The sequence below is a fragment of the Ranitomeya imitator genome, chromosome 5, assembly GCF_032444005.1.
Source record: "Ranitomeya imitator isolate aRanImi1 chromosome 5, aRanImi1.pri, whole genome shotgun sequence".
Taxonomy (NCBI): domain Eukaryota; kingdom Metazoa; phylum Chordata; class Amphibia; order Anura; family Dendrobatidae; genus Ranitomeya; species Ranitomeya imitator.
The window spans coordinates 9,608,668-9,626,636 of NC_091286.1; the positions used below are offsets into that span (position 1 = coordinate 9,608,668).

Below are 17,969 nucleotides of genomic sequence, written 5' to 3' on the forward strand. Positions count from 1 at the left end.
AATGTTACTACTAAGGGTTATTTCCCACAGACATCGGTGCGGCATTATTTATTATAGTAACCAGACGGTTCATCTCTGCGTCTCGGATACCTCCTTCTATTCCGGGCTACACATCAATATGATCTAGAGATCTGCTCATCCTGAGCCTTCTGGTTCACAAATAGTGTGAGCTCTATAGAGAGGACAGTAGGAGCAGGGTACAGGGTCCCTGCCTCCATAGCGCGGGGTCCTCACCTCCATGGAGCGGGGTCCCGGCCTCCATAGTGCGAGGTCCCAGCCTCCATAGTTCGGGGTCCCTGCCTCCATAGGGCGGGGTCCCGGCCTCTATGGTGGAGGTCCCTGCCTCCATAGTGCGGGGTCCCTGCCTCCATGGTGTGAGGTCCCTGCCTCCATGGTGTGAGGTCCCTGCCTCCATTGTGTGAGGTCCCTGCCTCCATAGTGCGAGGTCCCGGCCTCCATAGTGCGAGGTCCCTGCCTCCATAGTGAGGTCCCTGCCTCCATAGTGTGGGGTCCCTGCCTCCATGGTGTGAGGTCCCTGCCTCCATAGTGTGAGGTCCCTGCCTCCATGGTGTGAGGTCCCTGCCTCCATAGTGTGAGGTCCCTGCCTCCATGGTGTGAGGTCCCTGCCTCCATAGTGTGAGGTCCCTGCCTCCATAGTGCGGGGTCCCTGCCTCCATGATGCGGGGTCCCTGCCTCCATAGTGCAAGGTCCCTGCCTCCATAGTGTGAGGTCCCTGCCTCCATGGTGTGAGGTCCCTGCCTCCATAGTGTGAGGTCCCTGCCTCCATAGTGTGAGGTCCCTGCCTCCATAGTGTGAAGTCCCTGCCTCCATAGTGCGGGGTCCCTGCCTCCATGGTGCGAGGTCCCTGCCTCCATAGTGCGAGGTCCCTGCCTCCATAGTGCGAGGTCCCTGCCTCCATAGTGCGAGGTCCCTGCCTCCATGGTGTGAGGTCCCTGCCTCCATAGTGTGAGGTCCCTGCCTCCATAGTGTGAGGTCCCTGCCTCCATAGTGTGAGGTCCCTGCCTCCATAGTGCGGGGTCCCTGCCTCCATAGTGCGAGGTCCCTGCCTCCATAGTGTGAGGTCCCTGCCTCCATGGTGTGAGGTCCCTGCCTCCATAGTGAGGTCCCTGCCTCCATAGTGTGAGGTCCCTGCCTCCATAGTGTGAGGTCCCTGCCTCCATAGTGCGGGGTCCCTGCCTCCATAGTGCGAGGTCCCTGCCTCCATAGTGCGAGGTCCCTGCCTCCATAGTGTGAGGTCCCTGCCTCCATGGTGTTAGGTCCCTGCCTCCATAGTGAGGTCCCTGCCTCCATAGTGTGAGGTCCCTGCCTCCATAGTGTGAGGTCCCTGCCTCCATAGTGCGGGGTCCCTGCCTCCATAGTGCGAGGTCCCTGCCTCCATAGTGCGGGGTCCCGGCCTCCATAGTGCGGGGTCCCTGCCTCCATGGTGCGAGGTCCCTGCCTCCATAGTGCGGGGTCCCTGCCTCCATAGTGCGAGGTCCCTGCCTCCATAGTGCGGGGTCCCTGCCTCCATAGTGCGAGGTCCCTGCCTCCATAGTGCGGGGTCCCGGCCTCCATAGTGCGGGGTCCCGGCCTCCATAGTGCGGGGTCCCGGCCTCCATAGTGCGGGGTCCCGGCCTCCATAGTGCGGGGTCCCTGCCTCCATAGTGCGGGGTCCCGGCCTCCATAGTGCGAGGTCCCTGCCTCCATAGTGCGGGGTCCCGGCCTCCATAGTGCGGGGTCCCGGCCTCCATAGTGCGGGGTCCCTGCCTCCATGGTGCGAGGTCCCTGCCTCCATAGTGCGTGGTCCCGGCCTCCATAGTGCGGGGTCCCTGCCTCCATGGTGCGAGGTCCCTGCCTCCATAGTGCGTGGTCCCGGCCTCCATAGTGCGGGGTCCCTGCCTCCATGGTGCGAGGTCCCTGCCTCCATAGTGCGTGGTCCCGGCCTCCATAGTGCGGGGTCCCGGCCTCCATGGCGCGGTGCTCACACATCACTTTGCCATTCTTACACCCCGGTTCTTACCGGCTTCAGCTCCAGCTTGTAGTGCAGCACCGGGTCCACGGCGCCGGGATCCTTCTGCGTCCACTGGAGGAGATAGGAGTAATTCTTGGACTGTTTGTAGCTCCCGATGGGGTTTGGGGTGTCATAGTAGAATTCGGGGTTGTACGCTCGACCTGGAAGACGAATGTATCAGAGAGTGTCATTGTCAGAGGAGATGCAGGATGTCGCCGCGCACAATGTGTCCACCTGTCACTCAGACGCCTTCCCTTCTGGGGAGCTTGCGGGGGTCCCGGCTCTCCAGGGGAAGGAAAGGTGAAATATGGACTCCTATAATGACAGGGGGTCCCAGACAATGCGGCCACTCACCAGTCACCTGAAAGACGCAGGAGTCGGAGCCCACGTCGTTGGAGATGGTGCACTCGTAGGTGCCGCTGGTGTCGCGGCTGGTGCTGTTGATGGTGAATGCGGAGAACTCCTGCTGCTCTATGGGGGGGACGCTCAGCAGTTTCCCATTAAACCTCCAGACCGCAGTGGCCACTTTCACCGGACTCCCCTTCAGCATCTTACACGTCAGGGTGTAGCTGCGCTCCATCGCCAGACGGATGTCCTGGAACTTGGGGTCAACGACCGGAGCGACTGAGAAAGAGACAAGGAAAATAAGACGAGGAGGTGAAATATTGACCCCAATAATGACCACGGGGGGCTGGAGACACTGGAGGCTCACCACTGGAGAGGCCACCCTGTCCCCAAGGCCTCTCACCCAACTGCTGCCTGTGTCAGTCTTCACTGCACTATTAGCATTATGGCCAAGAAAAAGAGACTGCACAGGAAAGAGATAGAGAGTGCACAGGAAGATGAAACTGCAAAGGACGAAGAAGCTACACACCATGACTGCACAGGAGGCAGAGAAAGGACTGCACAGGAGGCAGAGAGAGGGACTGCACAGGAGGCAGAGAGAGGGACTGCACAGGAGACAGAGAGAGGGACTGCACAGGAGGCAGAGAGAGGGACTGCACAGGAGGCAGAGAGAGGGACTGCACAGGAGGCAGAGAGAGGGACTGCACAGGAGGCAGAGAGAGGGACTGCACAGGAGGCAGAGAGAGGGACTGCACAGGAGGCAGAGAGAGGGACTGCACAGGAGGCAGAGAGAGGGACTGCACAGGAGGCAGAGAGGGGGCAGCACAGGAGGCAGAGAGAGGGCTGCACTGGAGGCAGAGAGAGGGCTGCACAGGAGGCAGAGAGAGGGACTGCACAGGAGGCAGAGAGAGGGACTGCACAGGAGGCAGAGAGAGGGCTGCAGAGAAGGCAGAGAGAGGGACTGCACAGGAGGCAGAGAGAGGGCTGCACAGGAGGCAGAGAGAGAGCTGCACAGTAGGCAGAGAGAGGGCTGCACAGGAAGCAGAGAGAGGGCTGCACAAGAGGCAGAGAGAGGGACTGCACAGGAGGCAGAGAGGGACAGCACAGGAGGCAGAGAGAGGGACAGCACAGGAGGCAGAGAGAGGGATTGCACAGGAAGCAGAGAGAGGGCTGCACAGGAGGCAGAGAGAGGGCTGCACAGAAGGCAGAGAGAGGGCTGCACAGGAGGCAAAGAGAGGGCTGCACAGGAGGCAGAGAGAGGGCTGCACAGGAGGCAGAGAGAGGGACTGCACTGGAGGCAGAGAGAGGACTGCACAGGAGGCAGAGAGAGGACTGCACAGGAGGCAGAGAGAGGGACTGCACAGGAGGCAGAGAGAGGGCTGCACAGAAGGCAGAGAGAGGGCTGCACAGGAGGCAGAGAGAGGGCTGCACAGGAGGCAGAGAGGGCTGCACAGGAGGCAGAGAGAGGGCTGCACAGGAGGCAGAGAGAGGGACTGCACAGGAGGCAGAGAGAGGACTGCACAGGAGGCAGAGAGAGGGCTGCACAAGAGGCAGAGAGAGGGACTGCACAGGAGGCAGAGAGGGACAGCACAGGAGGCAGAGAGAGGGACAGCACAGGAGGCAGAGAGAGGGACTGCACAGGAGGCAGAAAGAGGGACTGCACAGGAGGCAGAAAGGGACTGCACAGGAGGCAGAAAGAGGGACTGCACAGGATGCAGACAGAGGGACTGCACAGGAGGCAGAGAGAGGGACTGCACAGGAGGCAGAGAGAGGGCTGCACAGGAGGCAGAGAGGGCTGCACAGGAGGCAGAGAGAGGACTGCACTGGAGGCAGAGAGAGGACTGCACTGGAGGCAGAGAGAGGACTGCACAGGAGGCAGAGAGAGGACTGCACAGGAGGCAGAGAGAGGACTGCACAGGAGGCAGAGAGAGGACTGCACTGGAGGCAGAGAGAGGACTGCACAGGAGGCAGAGAGGGGGCTACACAGGAGGCAGAGAGAGGACTGCACTGGAGGCAGAGAGAGGACTGCACAGGAGGCAGAGAGAGGGCTACACTGGAGGCAGAGAGAGGACTGCACTGGAGGCAGAGAGAGGGCTGCACAGGAGGCAGAGAGAGGGACTGCACAGGAGGCAGAGAGAGGGACTGCACAGGAGGCAGAGAGAGGGACTGCACAGGAGGCAGAGAGAGGGACTGCACAGGAGGCAGAGAGAGGGACTGCACAGGAGGCAGAGAGAGGGACTGCACAGGAGGCAGAGAGAGGGACTGCACAGGAGGCAGAGAGAGGGACTGCACAGGAGGCAGAGAGGGGGCAGCACAGGAGGCAGAGAGAGGGCTGCACTGGAGGCAGAGAGAGGGCTGCACAGGAGGCAGAGAGAGGGACTGCACAGGAGACAGAGAGAGGGACTGCACAGGAGGCAGAGAGAGGGCTGCAGAGAAGGCAGAGAGAGGGACTGCACAGGAGGCAGAGAGAGGGCTGCACAGGAGGCAGAGAGAGAGCTGCACAGTAGGCAGAGAGAGGGCTGCACAGGAAGCAGAGAGAGGGCTGCACAAGAGGCAGAGAGAGGGACTGCACAGGAGGCAGAGAGGGACAGCACAGGAGGCAGAGAGAGGGACAGCACAGGAGGCAGAGAGAGGGATTGCACAGGAGGCAGAAAGAGGGACTGCACAGGAGGCAGAGAGAGGGCTGCACAGGAGGCAGAGAGAGGGCTGCACAGAAGGCAGAGAGAGGGCTGCACAGGAGGCAAAGAGAGGGCTGCACAGGAGGCAGAGAGAGGGACTGCACTGGAGGCAGAGAGAGGACTGCACAGGAGGCAGAGAGAGGACTGCACAGGAGGCAGAGAGAGGGACTGCACAGGAGGCAGAGAGAGGGCTGCACAGAAGGCAGAGAGAGGGCTGCACAGGAGGCAGAGAGAGGGCTGCACAGGAGGCAGAGAGGGCTGCACAGGAGGCAGAGAGAGGGCTGCACAGGAGGCAGAGAGAGGGACTGCACAGGAGGCAGAGAGAGGACTGCACAGGAGGCAGAGAGAGGGCTGCACAAGAGGCAGAGAGAGGGACTGCACAGGAGGCAGAGAGGGACAGCACAGGAGGCAGAGAGAGGGACAGCACAGGAGGCAGAGAGAGGGACTGCACAGGAGGCAGAAAGAGGGACTGCACAGGAGGCAGAAAGGGACTGCACAGGAGGCAGAAAGAGGGACTGCACAGGATGCAGACAGAGGGACTGCACAGGAGGCAGAGAGAGGGACTGCACAGGAGGCAGAGAGAGGGCTGCACAGGAGGCAGAGAGGGCTGCACAGGAGGCAGAGAGAGGACTGCACTGGAGGCAGAGAGAGGACTGCACTGGAGGCAGAGAGAGGACTGCACAGGAGGCAGAGAGAGGACTGCACAGGAGGCAGAGAGAGGACTGCACAGGAGGCAGAGAGAGGACTGCACTGGAGGCAGAGAGAGGACTGCACAGGAGGCAGAGAGGGGGCTACACAGGAGGCAGAGAGAGGACTGCACTGGAGGCAGAGAGAGGACTGCACAGGAGGCAGAGAGAGGGCTACACTGGAGGCAGAGAGAGGACTGCACTGGAGGCAGAGAGAGGGCTGCACAGGAGGCAGAGAGAGGGACTGCACAGGAGGCAGAGAGAGGGACTGCACAGGAGGCAGAGAGAGGGCTGCACAGGAGGCAGAGAGAGGGCTGCACAGGAGGCAGAGAGAGGGCTGCACAGGAGGCAGAGAGAGGGCTGCACAGGAGGCAGAAAGAGGACTGCACAGGAGGCAGAGAGGGGGCTGCACAGGAGGCAGAGAGGGGACTGCACAGGAGGCAGAGAGAGGGACTGCAGAGGAGGCAGAGAGAGGACTGCACAGGAGGCAGAGAGGGGGCTGCACAGGAGGCAGAGAGAGGGACTGCACAGGAGGCAGAGAGAGGGCTACACTGGAGGCAGAGAGAGGACTGCACTGGAGGCAGAGAGAGGGACTGCACAGGGGGCAGAGAGAGGGACTGCACAGGAGGCAGAGAGGGACAGCACAGGAGGCAGAGAGAGGGACAGCACAGGAGGCAGAGGGACTGCACAGGAGGCAGAAAGAGGGACTGCACAGGAGGCAGAAAGGGACTGCACAGGAGGCAGAAAGAGGGACTGCACAGGATGCAGACAGAGGGACTGCACAGGAGGCAGAGAGAGGGACTGCACAGGAGGCAGAGAGAGGGCTGCACAGGAGGCAGAGAGGGCTGCACAGGAGGCAGAGAGAGGACTGCACTGGAGGCAGAGAGAGGACTGCACTGGAGGCAGAGAGAGGACTGCACAGGAGGCAGAGAGAGGACTGCACAGGAGGCAGAGAGAGGACTGCACAGGAGGCAGAGAGAGGACTGCACAGGAGGCAGAGAGAGGACTGCACTGGAGGCAGAGAGAGGACTGCACAGGAGGCAGAGAGGGGGCTACACAGGAGGCAGAGAGAGGACTGCACTGGAGGCAGAGAGAGGACTGCACAGGAGGCAGAGAGAGGGCTACACTGGAGGCAGAGAGAGGACTGCACTGGAGGCAGAGAGAGGGCTGCACAGGAGGCAGAGAGAGGGACTGCACAGGAGGCAGAGAGAGGGACTGCACAGGAGGCAGAGAGAGGGCTGCACAGGAGGCAGAGAGAGGGCTGCACAGGAGGCAGAGAGAGGGCTGCACAGGAGGCAGAAAGAGGACTGCACAGGAGGCAGAGAGGGGGCTGCACAGGAGGCAGAGAGGGGACTGCACAGGAGGCAGAGAGAGGGACTGCAGAGGAGGCAGAGAGAGGACTGCACAGGAGGCAGAGAGGGGGCTGCACAGGAGGCAGAGAGAGGGACTGCACAGGAGGCAGAGAGAGGGCTACACTGGAGGCAGAGAGAGGACTGCACTGGAGGCAGAGAGAGGGACTGCACAGGGGGCAGAGAGAGGGACTGCACAGGAGGCAGAGAGAGGGACTGCACAGGAGGCAGAGTGAGGACTGCACAGGAGGCAGAGAGAGGACTGCACAGGAGGCAGAGAGAGGACTGCACAGGAGGCAGAGAGAGGGACTGCACAGAAGGCAGAGAGAGGGCTGCACAGGAGGCAGAGAGAAGGACTGCACAGGAGGCAGAGAGAGGACTGCACAGGAGGCAGAGAGAGGACTGCACTGGAGGCAGAGAGAGGACTGCATAGGAGGCAGAGAGAGGACTGCACTGGAGGCAGAGAGAGGACTGCACTGGAGGCAGAGAGAGGACTGCACTGGAGGCAGAGAGAGGACTGCACGGGAGGCAGAGAGAGGACTGCACGGGAGGCAGAGAGAGGGCTGCACTGGAGGCAGAGAGAGGGACTGCACAGGAGGCAGAGAGGGCTGCACAGGAGGCAGATAGAAGGACTGCACAGGAGGCAGAGAGAGGACTGCACAGGAGGCAGAGAGAGGACTGCACTGGAGGCAGAGAGAGGACTGCACAGGAGGCAGAGAGAGGACTGCACAGGCTGCAGAGAGAGGACTGCACTGGAGGCAGAGAGAGGACTGCACTGGAGGCAGAGAGAGGACTGCACTGGAGGCAGAGAGAGGACTGCACAGGAGGCAGAGAGAGGACTGCACAGGAGGCAGAGAGAGGGCTGCACAGGAGGCAGAGAGAGGGCTGCACAGGAGGCAGAGAGAGGGCTGCACAGGAGGCAGAGAGAGGACTGCACAGGAGGCAGAGGGCTGCACAGGAGGCAGAGAGAGGGCTGCATTGGAGGCAGAGGACTGCCTGGAGGCAGAGAGAACAGCGCCCTACCTGTGTATAGGTAGTGTCTGGTATTGCAGTGCTGTGGAGTTGCCCTGTAATGTGTATCTGTCGTTACTGCGGGTGATTGACAACCTCTGAAGTTTGATTAGAGCCGCCGTGATTTGAGCGGCGCGGCCATGATATACAGTATTAATAGCAGCGGTCTCGGGGGTGACGTGAAGCTGGTCAGACCCTCCGGCAGGTTCCTGTCCTCCCTCATTCCTGAGCACCTTCATCTCGCCCTCGATGGTGTCCCCACAGTGTGTGTATTGCTGGAGCACCGGGGTCTCCATAACTCACGTCCGCAGCGCCCGCTGAACTCTCGGATATAAGCCCCCCACCGGGGGCCGCACTATTAAAGGCATCCATTATGTGGCGCAGGCTGGCGGCTCGCTCCTCCGCCAGTTGTTATTAGACCAATAAAATGTGTTATTATGACGGCAGGAGAAGTCCCAATATCAGCAGTCCTGACACTTGGTATTTACCGGGTCCGTGCGCTCGGCCACGGGGGGCTTACGAAATGCGTGCACTGCTAAAAGCAAAAACAAGACAATTTTCATTTCAGCTTCTCTGAGGCTTTTTCTCCGACCATGAAATTCAGCTCGATGAGAACACGAAAAATTGGGAAAACATGGCGGACGATGCGTTCCTCTCCCCTACAAAACTGGTGCACGGGGAGCTGTGAAATCCCACTCTGCACTGCAGTGGACTCCAACCTGCGGCAAACTACAACTCCCAGCATACCCCGACAGATGGAATGGAATGTGTTATACTGTATAACGGCTCCGTGCTTGCAATTATGCAGTGCCTTGAAAAGTCTTCATACCCCGTGAACGTTTCCACATTTTTCCTGTTACAGACACAAACTTAAATGCATTTTATTTGGATTTTATGTGATAAAAACCCAAACTAACAAGTATTTGTGACGTGTAAAGGAAATGATACAGGGTTTTCTAATGGCTTTAAAACTTATCTAAATGTTAAAATTGTTCTGTGCGTTTGTATTCAGACCCCTGTAGTCTGATGCCCCTAACTATAATCCTGAGTGACCAATCAGAAGTCACATAATTAGTCAATTGCGTCCACCTGGGTGCGTTTTCTCCTCAGTATAACAACAGCTGTTCTGTGAAGGCCTCAGACCTTTGTGTGAGAACAATAGGGATGAAACAGAATCATGAAAACCAAGGAGCTCACCAGACAGGTCAGGGATAAAGTTGTGGAGAAGAAGAAAGCAGGGGGTTAGGTTATAAAACAAATAGCCCCAGCTCTGAACATCTCACAGAGCGCTGTGCAATCCATCATCAATGGTATAAAGAATATGGTAGGACTGCAAACCTACCATGACATGGCCGTCCACCAAACCTGACACCCAAAGCAAGTTCAAGCAGCCAAGAGGCCCATGGTCACTGGAGGAGCCGCAGAGATCCACAGCTTAGGGGGAGAACCTGTCCACATGATGACTATTAGGCCACGCTCATGGAGGGAGGCTGAGGGCCGGTGCTGGGGGCCGATACTGACTTCTTTTCACCCTGAAACCCTTCTTGTATACGGATATTTTTCCCATGTGTGCTTTCCTGCTGTATTTGTTCTGCTCCAACTTGTGGGCCGTAAGCCTAAGCCACATCTCTGTCCCCGGGATCGGGATTAGTAACACACACCAGGAGACCTTGGGTTCGGCTTTACTGTACAGTTCAGGTACATTCGGCTGCGGCACACAGTATGGAGCAGAGCCCCCTCCGGTTGACGCTCCCATAAAACAGTAGACTTCAAGGTCCTGTCTCCGTCCTGACCGAACTGTCTCCAGCTCAACAGCTCCTGTTGGCTCTAGGAACTCCCCGTCCGACAACTTAGACTTCGTGAGGTGCTCCTCCATTTCCTCTCCCTTTTCTCTGGCCTCTTCCTCTTAGGAGAGAACGAGACATGGACTCCAAGACCTCGTCCGGGCCATAGGCCCCAAACCATCCGGGGATCTGCCCTAGACTCACGTGGCGCCCTTCTGGTGTTTGGAAGCTTGGTGCTATTAGGATCATCACTATACTGACCTCCAGTATACAGACCATTGGTATATGACCATCGGTATATGGACCATCACTATATGGAACATCGGTATACGGACCTCCAGTATAAGGACCATTGGTTTACAGACCTCCAGTATACGGACCACCGGTATACAGGCCATCAGTAAACTGACCATCGGTATATGGACCATCGGTACATGGACCATCGCTATATGGACCTCCAGTATACGGACCATTGGTTTACAGTCCTCCAGTATATGGACCATTGGCTTACAGACCTCCTGTATACGGACAATCGGTATACGGACGTCCAGTATACGGATCATCGGTATATGGACCATCAGTTTACGGACCTCCAGTATACGGACCATCGGTATATGGACCACCGGTATATGGACCTCCAGTGTACGGACCATCAGTATACGGACCATCGGTATACGGACCATCAGTATACGGACCATCGGTATACGGACCATCGGTATACGGACCATCAGTATATGGACCATCGGTATACGGACCTCCAGTATACGGACCATCAGTATACGTGCCATTGGTATACGAACCATCAGTATACGGACCATCGGTATATGGACCATCGGTATATGGACCATTGGTTTACGGACCATTGGTATACAGACCATCGGTATACGGACCATCGGTATACAGACCATTGGTTTACAGACCTCAAGTATACGGACCATCGGTATATGGACCATCGGTTTACAGACCTCCAGTATATGGACCATCGGTATACGGACCATCGATATACGGACCTGCAGTATACGTACCATTGGTATACGGACCATCACTATACGGACCATCAGTATACAGACCATTGGTATACGGATCATCGGTATACGGACCTCCAGTATACGGACCATCGGTATACAGACGATTGGTATACAGACCATTGGTATATGGACCATCGGTATACGGACCTCCAGTATACGTACCATTGGTATACGGACCATCACTATACGGACCATCGGTATATGGACCATCGGTATACAGACCATTGGTATACAGACCATTGGTATATGGACCTCCAGTATACGGACCATCAGTATACGTACCATTGGTATACGGACCATAAGTATATGGACCATCGGTATACGGACCATCACTATACGGACCATCGGTATACGGACCATTGGTATACAGATCATCGGTATACGGACCTGCAGTATACGGACCATCGGTATACAGACCATCACTATACGGACCATCACTATACGGACCATCGGTATACGGACCATCGGTATATGGACCATCGGTATACGGACCATTGGTATATGGACCATCGGTATACGGATCATCGGTATACGGACCTCCAGTATACGGACCATCGGTATATGGACCATCGGTATACGGACCTCCAGTATATGGACCATCGGTATACGGATCATCGGTATACGGACCTCCAGTATACGGACCTCCAGTATACGGACCATCGGTATATGGACCATCGGTATACGGATCATCGGTATACGGACCATCGGTATATGGACCATCAGTACGCCATCCGATATTTACAGATACATCGCAATTCTGTAAGATGGGAAACTGTACATGGTCCTGTAAATGATTAATCGCTGCTGAGTAAAAAAACAGATTGAACACGGACAGCACACACATGAAATGTGAGAAAAAATCCTCCAACTTTTCTGGATGAAAATTGGATCCATTTTGTATAATCTTGTTCGACCCCAGCATTAGTCGTATACTGCACAAATCTGGACTTTATGGAATAGTGACAAGAGGAAGCAAAAAGAATGTAGGGGGGACAGCTAGCGGGTGGAAGAAGGGGCTCTGGCCCGGGCTAAGCACTATGTGTGGCAGAAAACTAACACTGCACATCGCCCTGAAAACACCATCCCCACCGTCACACATGGTGGTGGCAGCATCATGCTGTGGGGAGGCTTTTCATCAGCAGGGGCAGGGAAGCTAATCAGAGCTTCCTGCAGATCTTGCTGCACACTTGGGTAGAGAGCGCCATCTTGGACGAGTCCTGACAGTGATCATATTACACAATGTCAGGGTTAAGCCACATAACTGGTGATATTTGCTGCAGTAGACCAAGAAATGTACCAGGTGAACCCCCAGGAACCCCATGCACTCAGGAATTATTCCTACAGATTGTTGCAATTCTGACTGGAAGAGAAAATATCAGAGCCATCGTCTCCTCGCGGTGTTGATCTTGTTACGCTCAGAAGCCGCCGCATTATCCGAGCTCCTGACGAGAGAGGCGGTGAAGCAGCTGTGACTTGTGTGCACATGAGAGGAGAGCGCACGACACCGGCGACGCAGAGATAAGACAGCTATTATAAGAAGTTGTCAGAACGCACCAGGAGCCAGCACCAGAGCCGCATAAAGGATTAGAGCAGAGCCGCGCTAATGATTAGAGCAGAGCCGCGCTAAGGATTAGAGCAGAGCCACGCTAAGAATTAGAGCAGAGCCGCGCTAATGATTAGAGCAGAGCCGCGCTAATGATTAGAGCAGAACCACGCTAATGATTAGAGCAGAGCCACGCTAATGATTAGAGCAGAGCCGCGCTAAGGATTAGAGCAGAGCCGCGCTAAGGATTAGAGCAGAGCCGCGCTAAGGATTAGAGCAGAGCCACGCTAAGAATTAGAGCAGAGCCACGCTAATGATTAGAGCAGAGCCACGCTAATGATTAGAGCAGAGCCGCGCTAATGATTAGAGCAGAGCCGCGCTAATGATTAGAGCAGAGCCGCGCTAATGATTAGAGCAGAGCCGCGCTAATGATTAGAGCAGAGCCACGCTAAGGATTAGAGCAGAGCCACGCTAATGATTAGAGCAGAGCCACGCTAATGATTAGAGCAGAGCCACGCTAATGATTACAGCAGAGCCGCGCTAACGATTAGAGCAGAGCCACGCTAAGGATTAGAGCAGAGCCACGCTAAGGATTAGAGCAGAGCCGCGCTAGTGATTAGAGCAGAGCCGCGCTAATGATTAGAGCAGAGCCGCGCTAATGATTAGAGCAGAGCCACGCTAATGATTAGAGCAGAGCCACGCTAATGATTAGAGCAGAGCCACGCTAATGATTACAGCAGAGCCGCGCTAACGATTAGAGCAGAGCCACGCTAAGGATTAGAGAAGAGCCACGCTAAGGATTAGAGCAGAGCCGCGCTAGTGATTAGAGCAGAGCCGCGCTAATGATTAGAGCAGAGCCGCGCTAATGATTAGAGCAGAGCCGCGCTAATGATTAGAGCAGAGCCGCGCTAATGATTAGAGCAGAGCCGCGCTAATGATTAGAGCAGAGCCGCGCTAATGATTAGAGCAGAGCCGCGCTAATGATTAGAGCAGAGCCACGCTAATGATTAGAGCAGAGCCACGCTAATGATTAGAGCAGAGCCACGCTAATGATTAGAGCAGAGCCACGCTAATGATTAGAGCAGAGCCACGCTAAGGATTAGAGCAGAGCCGCGCTAAGGATTAGAGCAGAGCCACGCTAATGATTAGAGCAGAGCCACGCTAATGATTAGAGCAGAGCCACGCTAATGATTAGAGCAGAGCCGCGCTAAGGATTAGAGCAGAGCCGCGCTAATGATTAGAGCAGAGCCGCGCTAAGGATTAGAGCAGAGCCACGCTAATGATTAGAGCAGAGCCGCGCTAAGGATTAGAGCAGAGCCACGCTAAGGATTAGAGCAGAGCCGCGCTAAGGATTAGAGCAGAGCCACGCTAAGGATTACAGCAGAGCCACGCTAAGAATTAGAGCAGAGCCGCGCTAATGATTAGAACAGAGCCGCGCTAATGATTAGAGCAGAGCCGCGCTAAGGATTAGAGCAGAGCCACGCTAAGAATTAGAGCAGAGCCGCGCTAATGATTAGAGCAGAGCCGCGCTAAGTATTAGAGCAGAGCCACGCTAAGGATTAGAGCAGAGCCACGCTAAGAATTACAGCAGAGCCACGCTAATGATTAGAACAGAGCCGCGCTAATGATTAGAGCAGAGCCACGCTAAGTATTAGAGCAGAGCCACGCTAAGGATTAGAGCAGAGCCACGCTAAGAATTAGAGCAGAGCCACGCTAAGGATTAGAGCAGAGCCACGCTAATGATTAGAGCAGAGCCATGCTAAGTATTAGAGCAGAGCCACGCTAAGGATTAGAGCAGAGCCACGCTAAGAATTAGAGCAGAGCCGCGCTAATGATTAGAGCAGAGCCGCGCTAAGGATTACAGCAGAGCCGCCCTAAGGATTACAGCAGAGCCACGCTAATGATTAGAACAGAGCCGCGCTAATGATTAGAGCAGAGCCGCGCTAAGGATTAGAGCAGAGCCACGCTAATGATTAGAACAGAGCCGCGCTAATGATTAGAGCAGAGCCGCGCTAAGGATTAGAGCAGAGCCACGCTAATGATTAGAGCAGAGCCACGCTAAGAATTAGAGCAGAGCCGCGCTAATGATTAGAGCAGAGCCGCGCTAAGGATTAGAGCAGAGCCGCGCTAAGGATTAGAGCAGAGCCGCGCTAAGGATTAGAGCAGAGCCGCGCTAATGATTAGAGCAGAGCCGCGCTAAGGATTAGAGCAGAGCCGCGCTAATGATTAGAGCAAAGCCGCACTAATGATTAGAGCAGAGCCGCGCTAATTACAGCAGACCCGCGCTAATGATTAGAGCAGAGCCGCGCTAATTACAGCAGAGCCGCGCTAATGATTAGAGCAGAGCCGCGCTAATTACAGCAGAGCCGCGCTAATGATTAGAGCAGAGCCGCGCTAATTACAGCAGAGCCGCGCTAATGATTAGAGAAGAGCCGCGCTAATGATTTGAGCAGAGATGGTGATGCGACGGCAGCTCGGGTGCTGGTGAGGCGGCGGCTCTGGTGGTGGTGAGGCGGCGGCTCTGGTGGTGGTGAGGCGGCGGCTCTGGTGGTGGTGAGGCAGCAGCTCAGGTGCTGGTGAGGCGGCAGCTCGGGTGGTGGTGAGGCGGCAGCTCGGGTGGTGGTGAGGCGGCGGCTCTGGTGGTGGTGAGGCGGCGGCTCCGGTGGTGGTGAGGCGGCAGCTCGGGTGCTGGTGAGGCGGCGGCTCTGGTGGTGGTGAGGCGGCGGCTCCGTTGGTGGTGAGGCGGCAGCTCGGGTGCTGGTGAGGCGGCGGCTCTGGTGGTGGTGAGGCGGCGGCTCCGGTGGTGGTGAGGCGGTAGCTCCGGTGGTGGTGAGGCGGCAGCTCGGGTGCTGGTGAGGCGGCAACTCGGGTGCTGGTGAGGCAGCAGCTCAAGTGGTGGGGAGGTGGAATTATTGTATCAGTTCTGGTTTCCTCTTTTCTGGTCCGCTCCTCTCCGATTCCCTTTGTGCTGCTCCGTTCTGCTCCACCCTACTCTGCTCCGCTGCGCCCCACTGCTCTGCACCACTCTGCTCTGCTGTTCCGCTCCACTGTTCTGCTCTGTTCCACTCCATCCGTTCCGATTTGTGTTTTCCATTTTTACTACTTTTTTAGGATTTTATCTCATTTTTTTATATATAGAATTTGTTTTTTGCTTCATTGTATTCAGTTTACAATTTGTAACTATAAGGAAACGTTTGAGCTGTCAGATAGAAGTATTGATGGACGGGGGTCCGCACCCCCTTGCGATCCTTCATATGAAGGACGGACTCTTGGACTTTCCTTCAGTTTCGTCCTCAGTCTTGCAGTAAAGAAAAGCCTCTGTGTCTTAGCAATCGGCGGGGGTCTGAGCACCCGGACCCTCAACAACCAAAGCTTTTAGGGCTGGTTCATACAAGTGTCCCCAGTGGTCCCGATCGTCCTCCGACCAGTGTTATTCCATGAGCAGATGAGCGATTGTATTCACTGATGGAATCTGTGTCTGGACAAATAACCCAGATTATCACCATTGTAGTCTACGGGAGCAGAAATAAAACGGACGTGGTGGTCCGGAGCCGCAGTGAAGCGTCCGGCTGTTACATTGTTACTCAGTAACAGGGAAGTGTGAATAGTCGTGTTAATGATTAATAGCGGCTGCAAAAAACGGACGGTACACGGACGACAAGTGAGAAAACCAATGGCAGACGTTTCTGGAGGAAACTGGTGGTTTTTATACACCGTGTGAACCTGCCCCTACACAGACGATTGGTGAAACGTTTCTAGCCAGTAAAGGGGTCGTCCGGGGTTAGTCGCTGCCCCCTACGGTCCATGGTTGTGTCTGCAATACCAAATACTACCTGCACACAGGGGGGGCGCCCTTTTTATATATTTTTTTTAATTTTTTAAAAAAGATTTATATTTTTCTAAATCTTGAAAACTGCGTTAAAATGGAATACACATTGGATGAAGATCTGCCGTCAGATATATGGCGGTGGCCATTACACGAGGTCCGGACCGACACCCCTGTCTACCGCTCCCATTACTTGTATTCCTAGGAAGGAGAGGAGAAACCCCCCACTGATCGGGGACGGAGTGTGACTATGGCGCTGTATCTCCCCTGGACTATCATCAGTGTCTCTGCCGCCTGGCTGTGACCTGTGGCCCTGGATAATGGCGGCACAATGTGACATCATTACCCCGCAGTAATAAATGCTGGAGAAGAGGCGCTAACAGATGCTCTCCACCACGTCTGCCCGAAAATTCAATTCCCGGCTCGCCTCGGCATCACGTTAACCCTCTTTAACCTCCATATGTTGCACATATTCCATAATTCTGGCGTTATGGCTCCGCCGCACAGATTGTGCTTTGTATTCATCTGAAACCTACAAGGGCACGCGGATCTCCTGCGAGATAACGACCCGCCGTGCTGAGCGGCCACTGAATCACACGGACCCCGCACTGCGGGCGATGAGGACGATGCAGCGATAGAGACGCCCGGCCCTGGAGAACGTCCTCCGGCAAATATCGGCTCAGGACACGGTGGCTCTACAGTTAAAGGGGAACTCCACTGCACCCCGGCATGGTCAGCGGGCCGAGCCTCAGGGGCGCCGAGCGGATTCTCTGTGGTCCACATCGCATACTGTTGCTTTGCAGTTCTGCTTCCCCTCTGGGGACCGTTTGGTTACATGTAACAACATTTCACATTTCTAACTGCCCTTAAAGGGGTTGTCCAGTGACGTCATCGAAAGCACGCAACGACCATGAAATTACAACCCACATAACTGCCAATGCACCTGTAGGATGGGCAGCTACAGAGAACAGAGGGTGGGCAGGTATCGAGCACGCGGGAACGGCAGGTAGCAACTACGCAAGATCAGCAGGTAGCGTCCACGCACTATTGGGAGGAAGCATCTATGTAGGGTGGGCAAGTATGGAGCATTCAGGGTGGGCAGGAAGCATCCACGCGGTATCGGCAGGTAGGATGCACACGGGATCTACAGGTACGGAGAACGCAGGATCAGCAGGTAATGAGCATACAAGATTGTCAAGACTACGCGGGATCGGCAGGAAGCGACCATGTGGGATCGGCAGGAAGCGACCAGGCAGATTTGGCAGGTAGGGTGCACACAGCATTGGCAGGTAGTGACCACGTGGGATTGGCAGGTAGGGTGCACAGGGGATCTCCAGATGCGGAGAACGCGGGTTGGGCAGGTAGCGAGCACGCAGGATCAGCAGGTAGTGAGCATGCAAGATTGTCAGGTAGCGTCCACGCACTATCGGCAGGAAACATCCATGCGCTATCGGCAGGCAGCGTCCATGCAGGGTGGGCAAGTATGGAGCATTCAGTGTTGGCAGGAAGTGTCCTTGAGGGATCAACAGGTAGGATGCACACGGGATCTGCAGGTACAAAGAACACGGGGTGGGCATGTAACGACCACGCGGGATCGGCAGGTAGGGTGCACGCAACATTGGCAGGAAGCGACCAAGCGGGATCGGCAGGTATGATGCACACAATAGCTGCAGATACGGAGAATGCGGGGTGGGCAGGCAGCGAGCAC

The 17,969-nt window shown here is 56.0% G+C and overlaps 1 protein-coding gene across 3 annotated transcripts in view; it reads right to left on the reverse strand.

Moving 5' to 3' along the window:
- MDGA1 (MAM domain containing glycosylphosphatidylinositol anchor 1) overlaps positions 1 to 17,969 on the reverse strand; it is a 404,144-nt gene that overhangs the window by 71,212 nt on the left and 314,963 nt on the right. For all 3 annotated transcript variants that reach the window (XM_069768297.1, XM_069768296.1, XM_069768295.1), the window contains 2 exons: positions 2,366 to 2,635; positions 2,021 to 2,172 (listed from right to left, as the gene is read on the reverse strand). In XM_069768297.1, the coding sequence (XP_069624398.1) occupies positions 2,021 to 2,172; positions 2,366 to 2,635 (422 nt within the window). The remainder of the gene's footprint in view (positions 1 to 2,020; positions 2,173 to 2,365; positions 2,636 to 17,969) is intronic.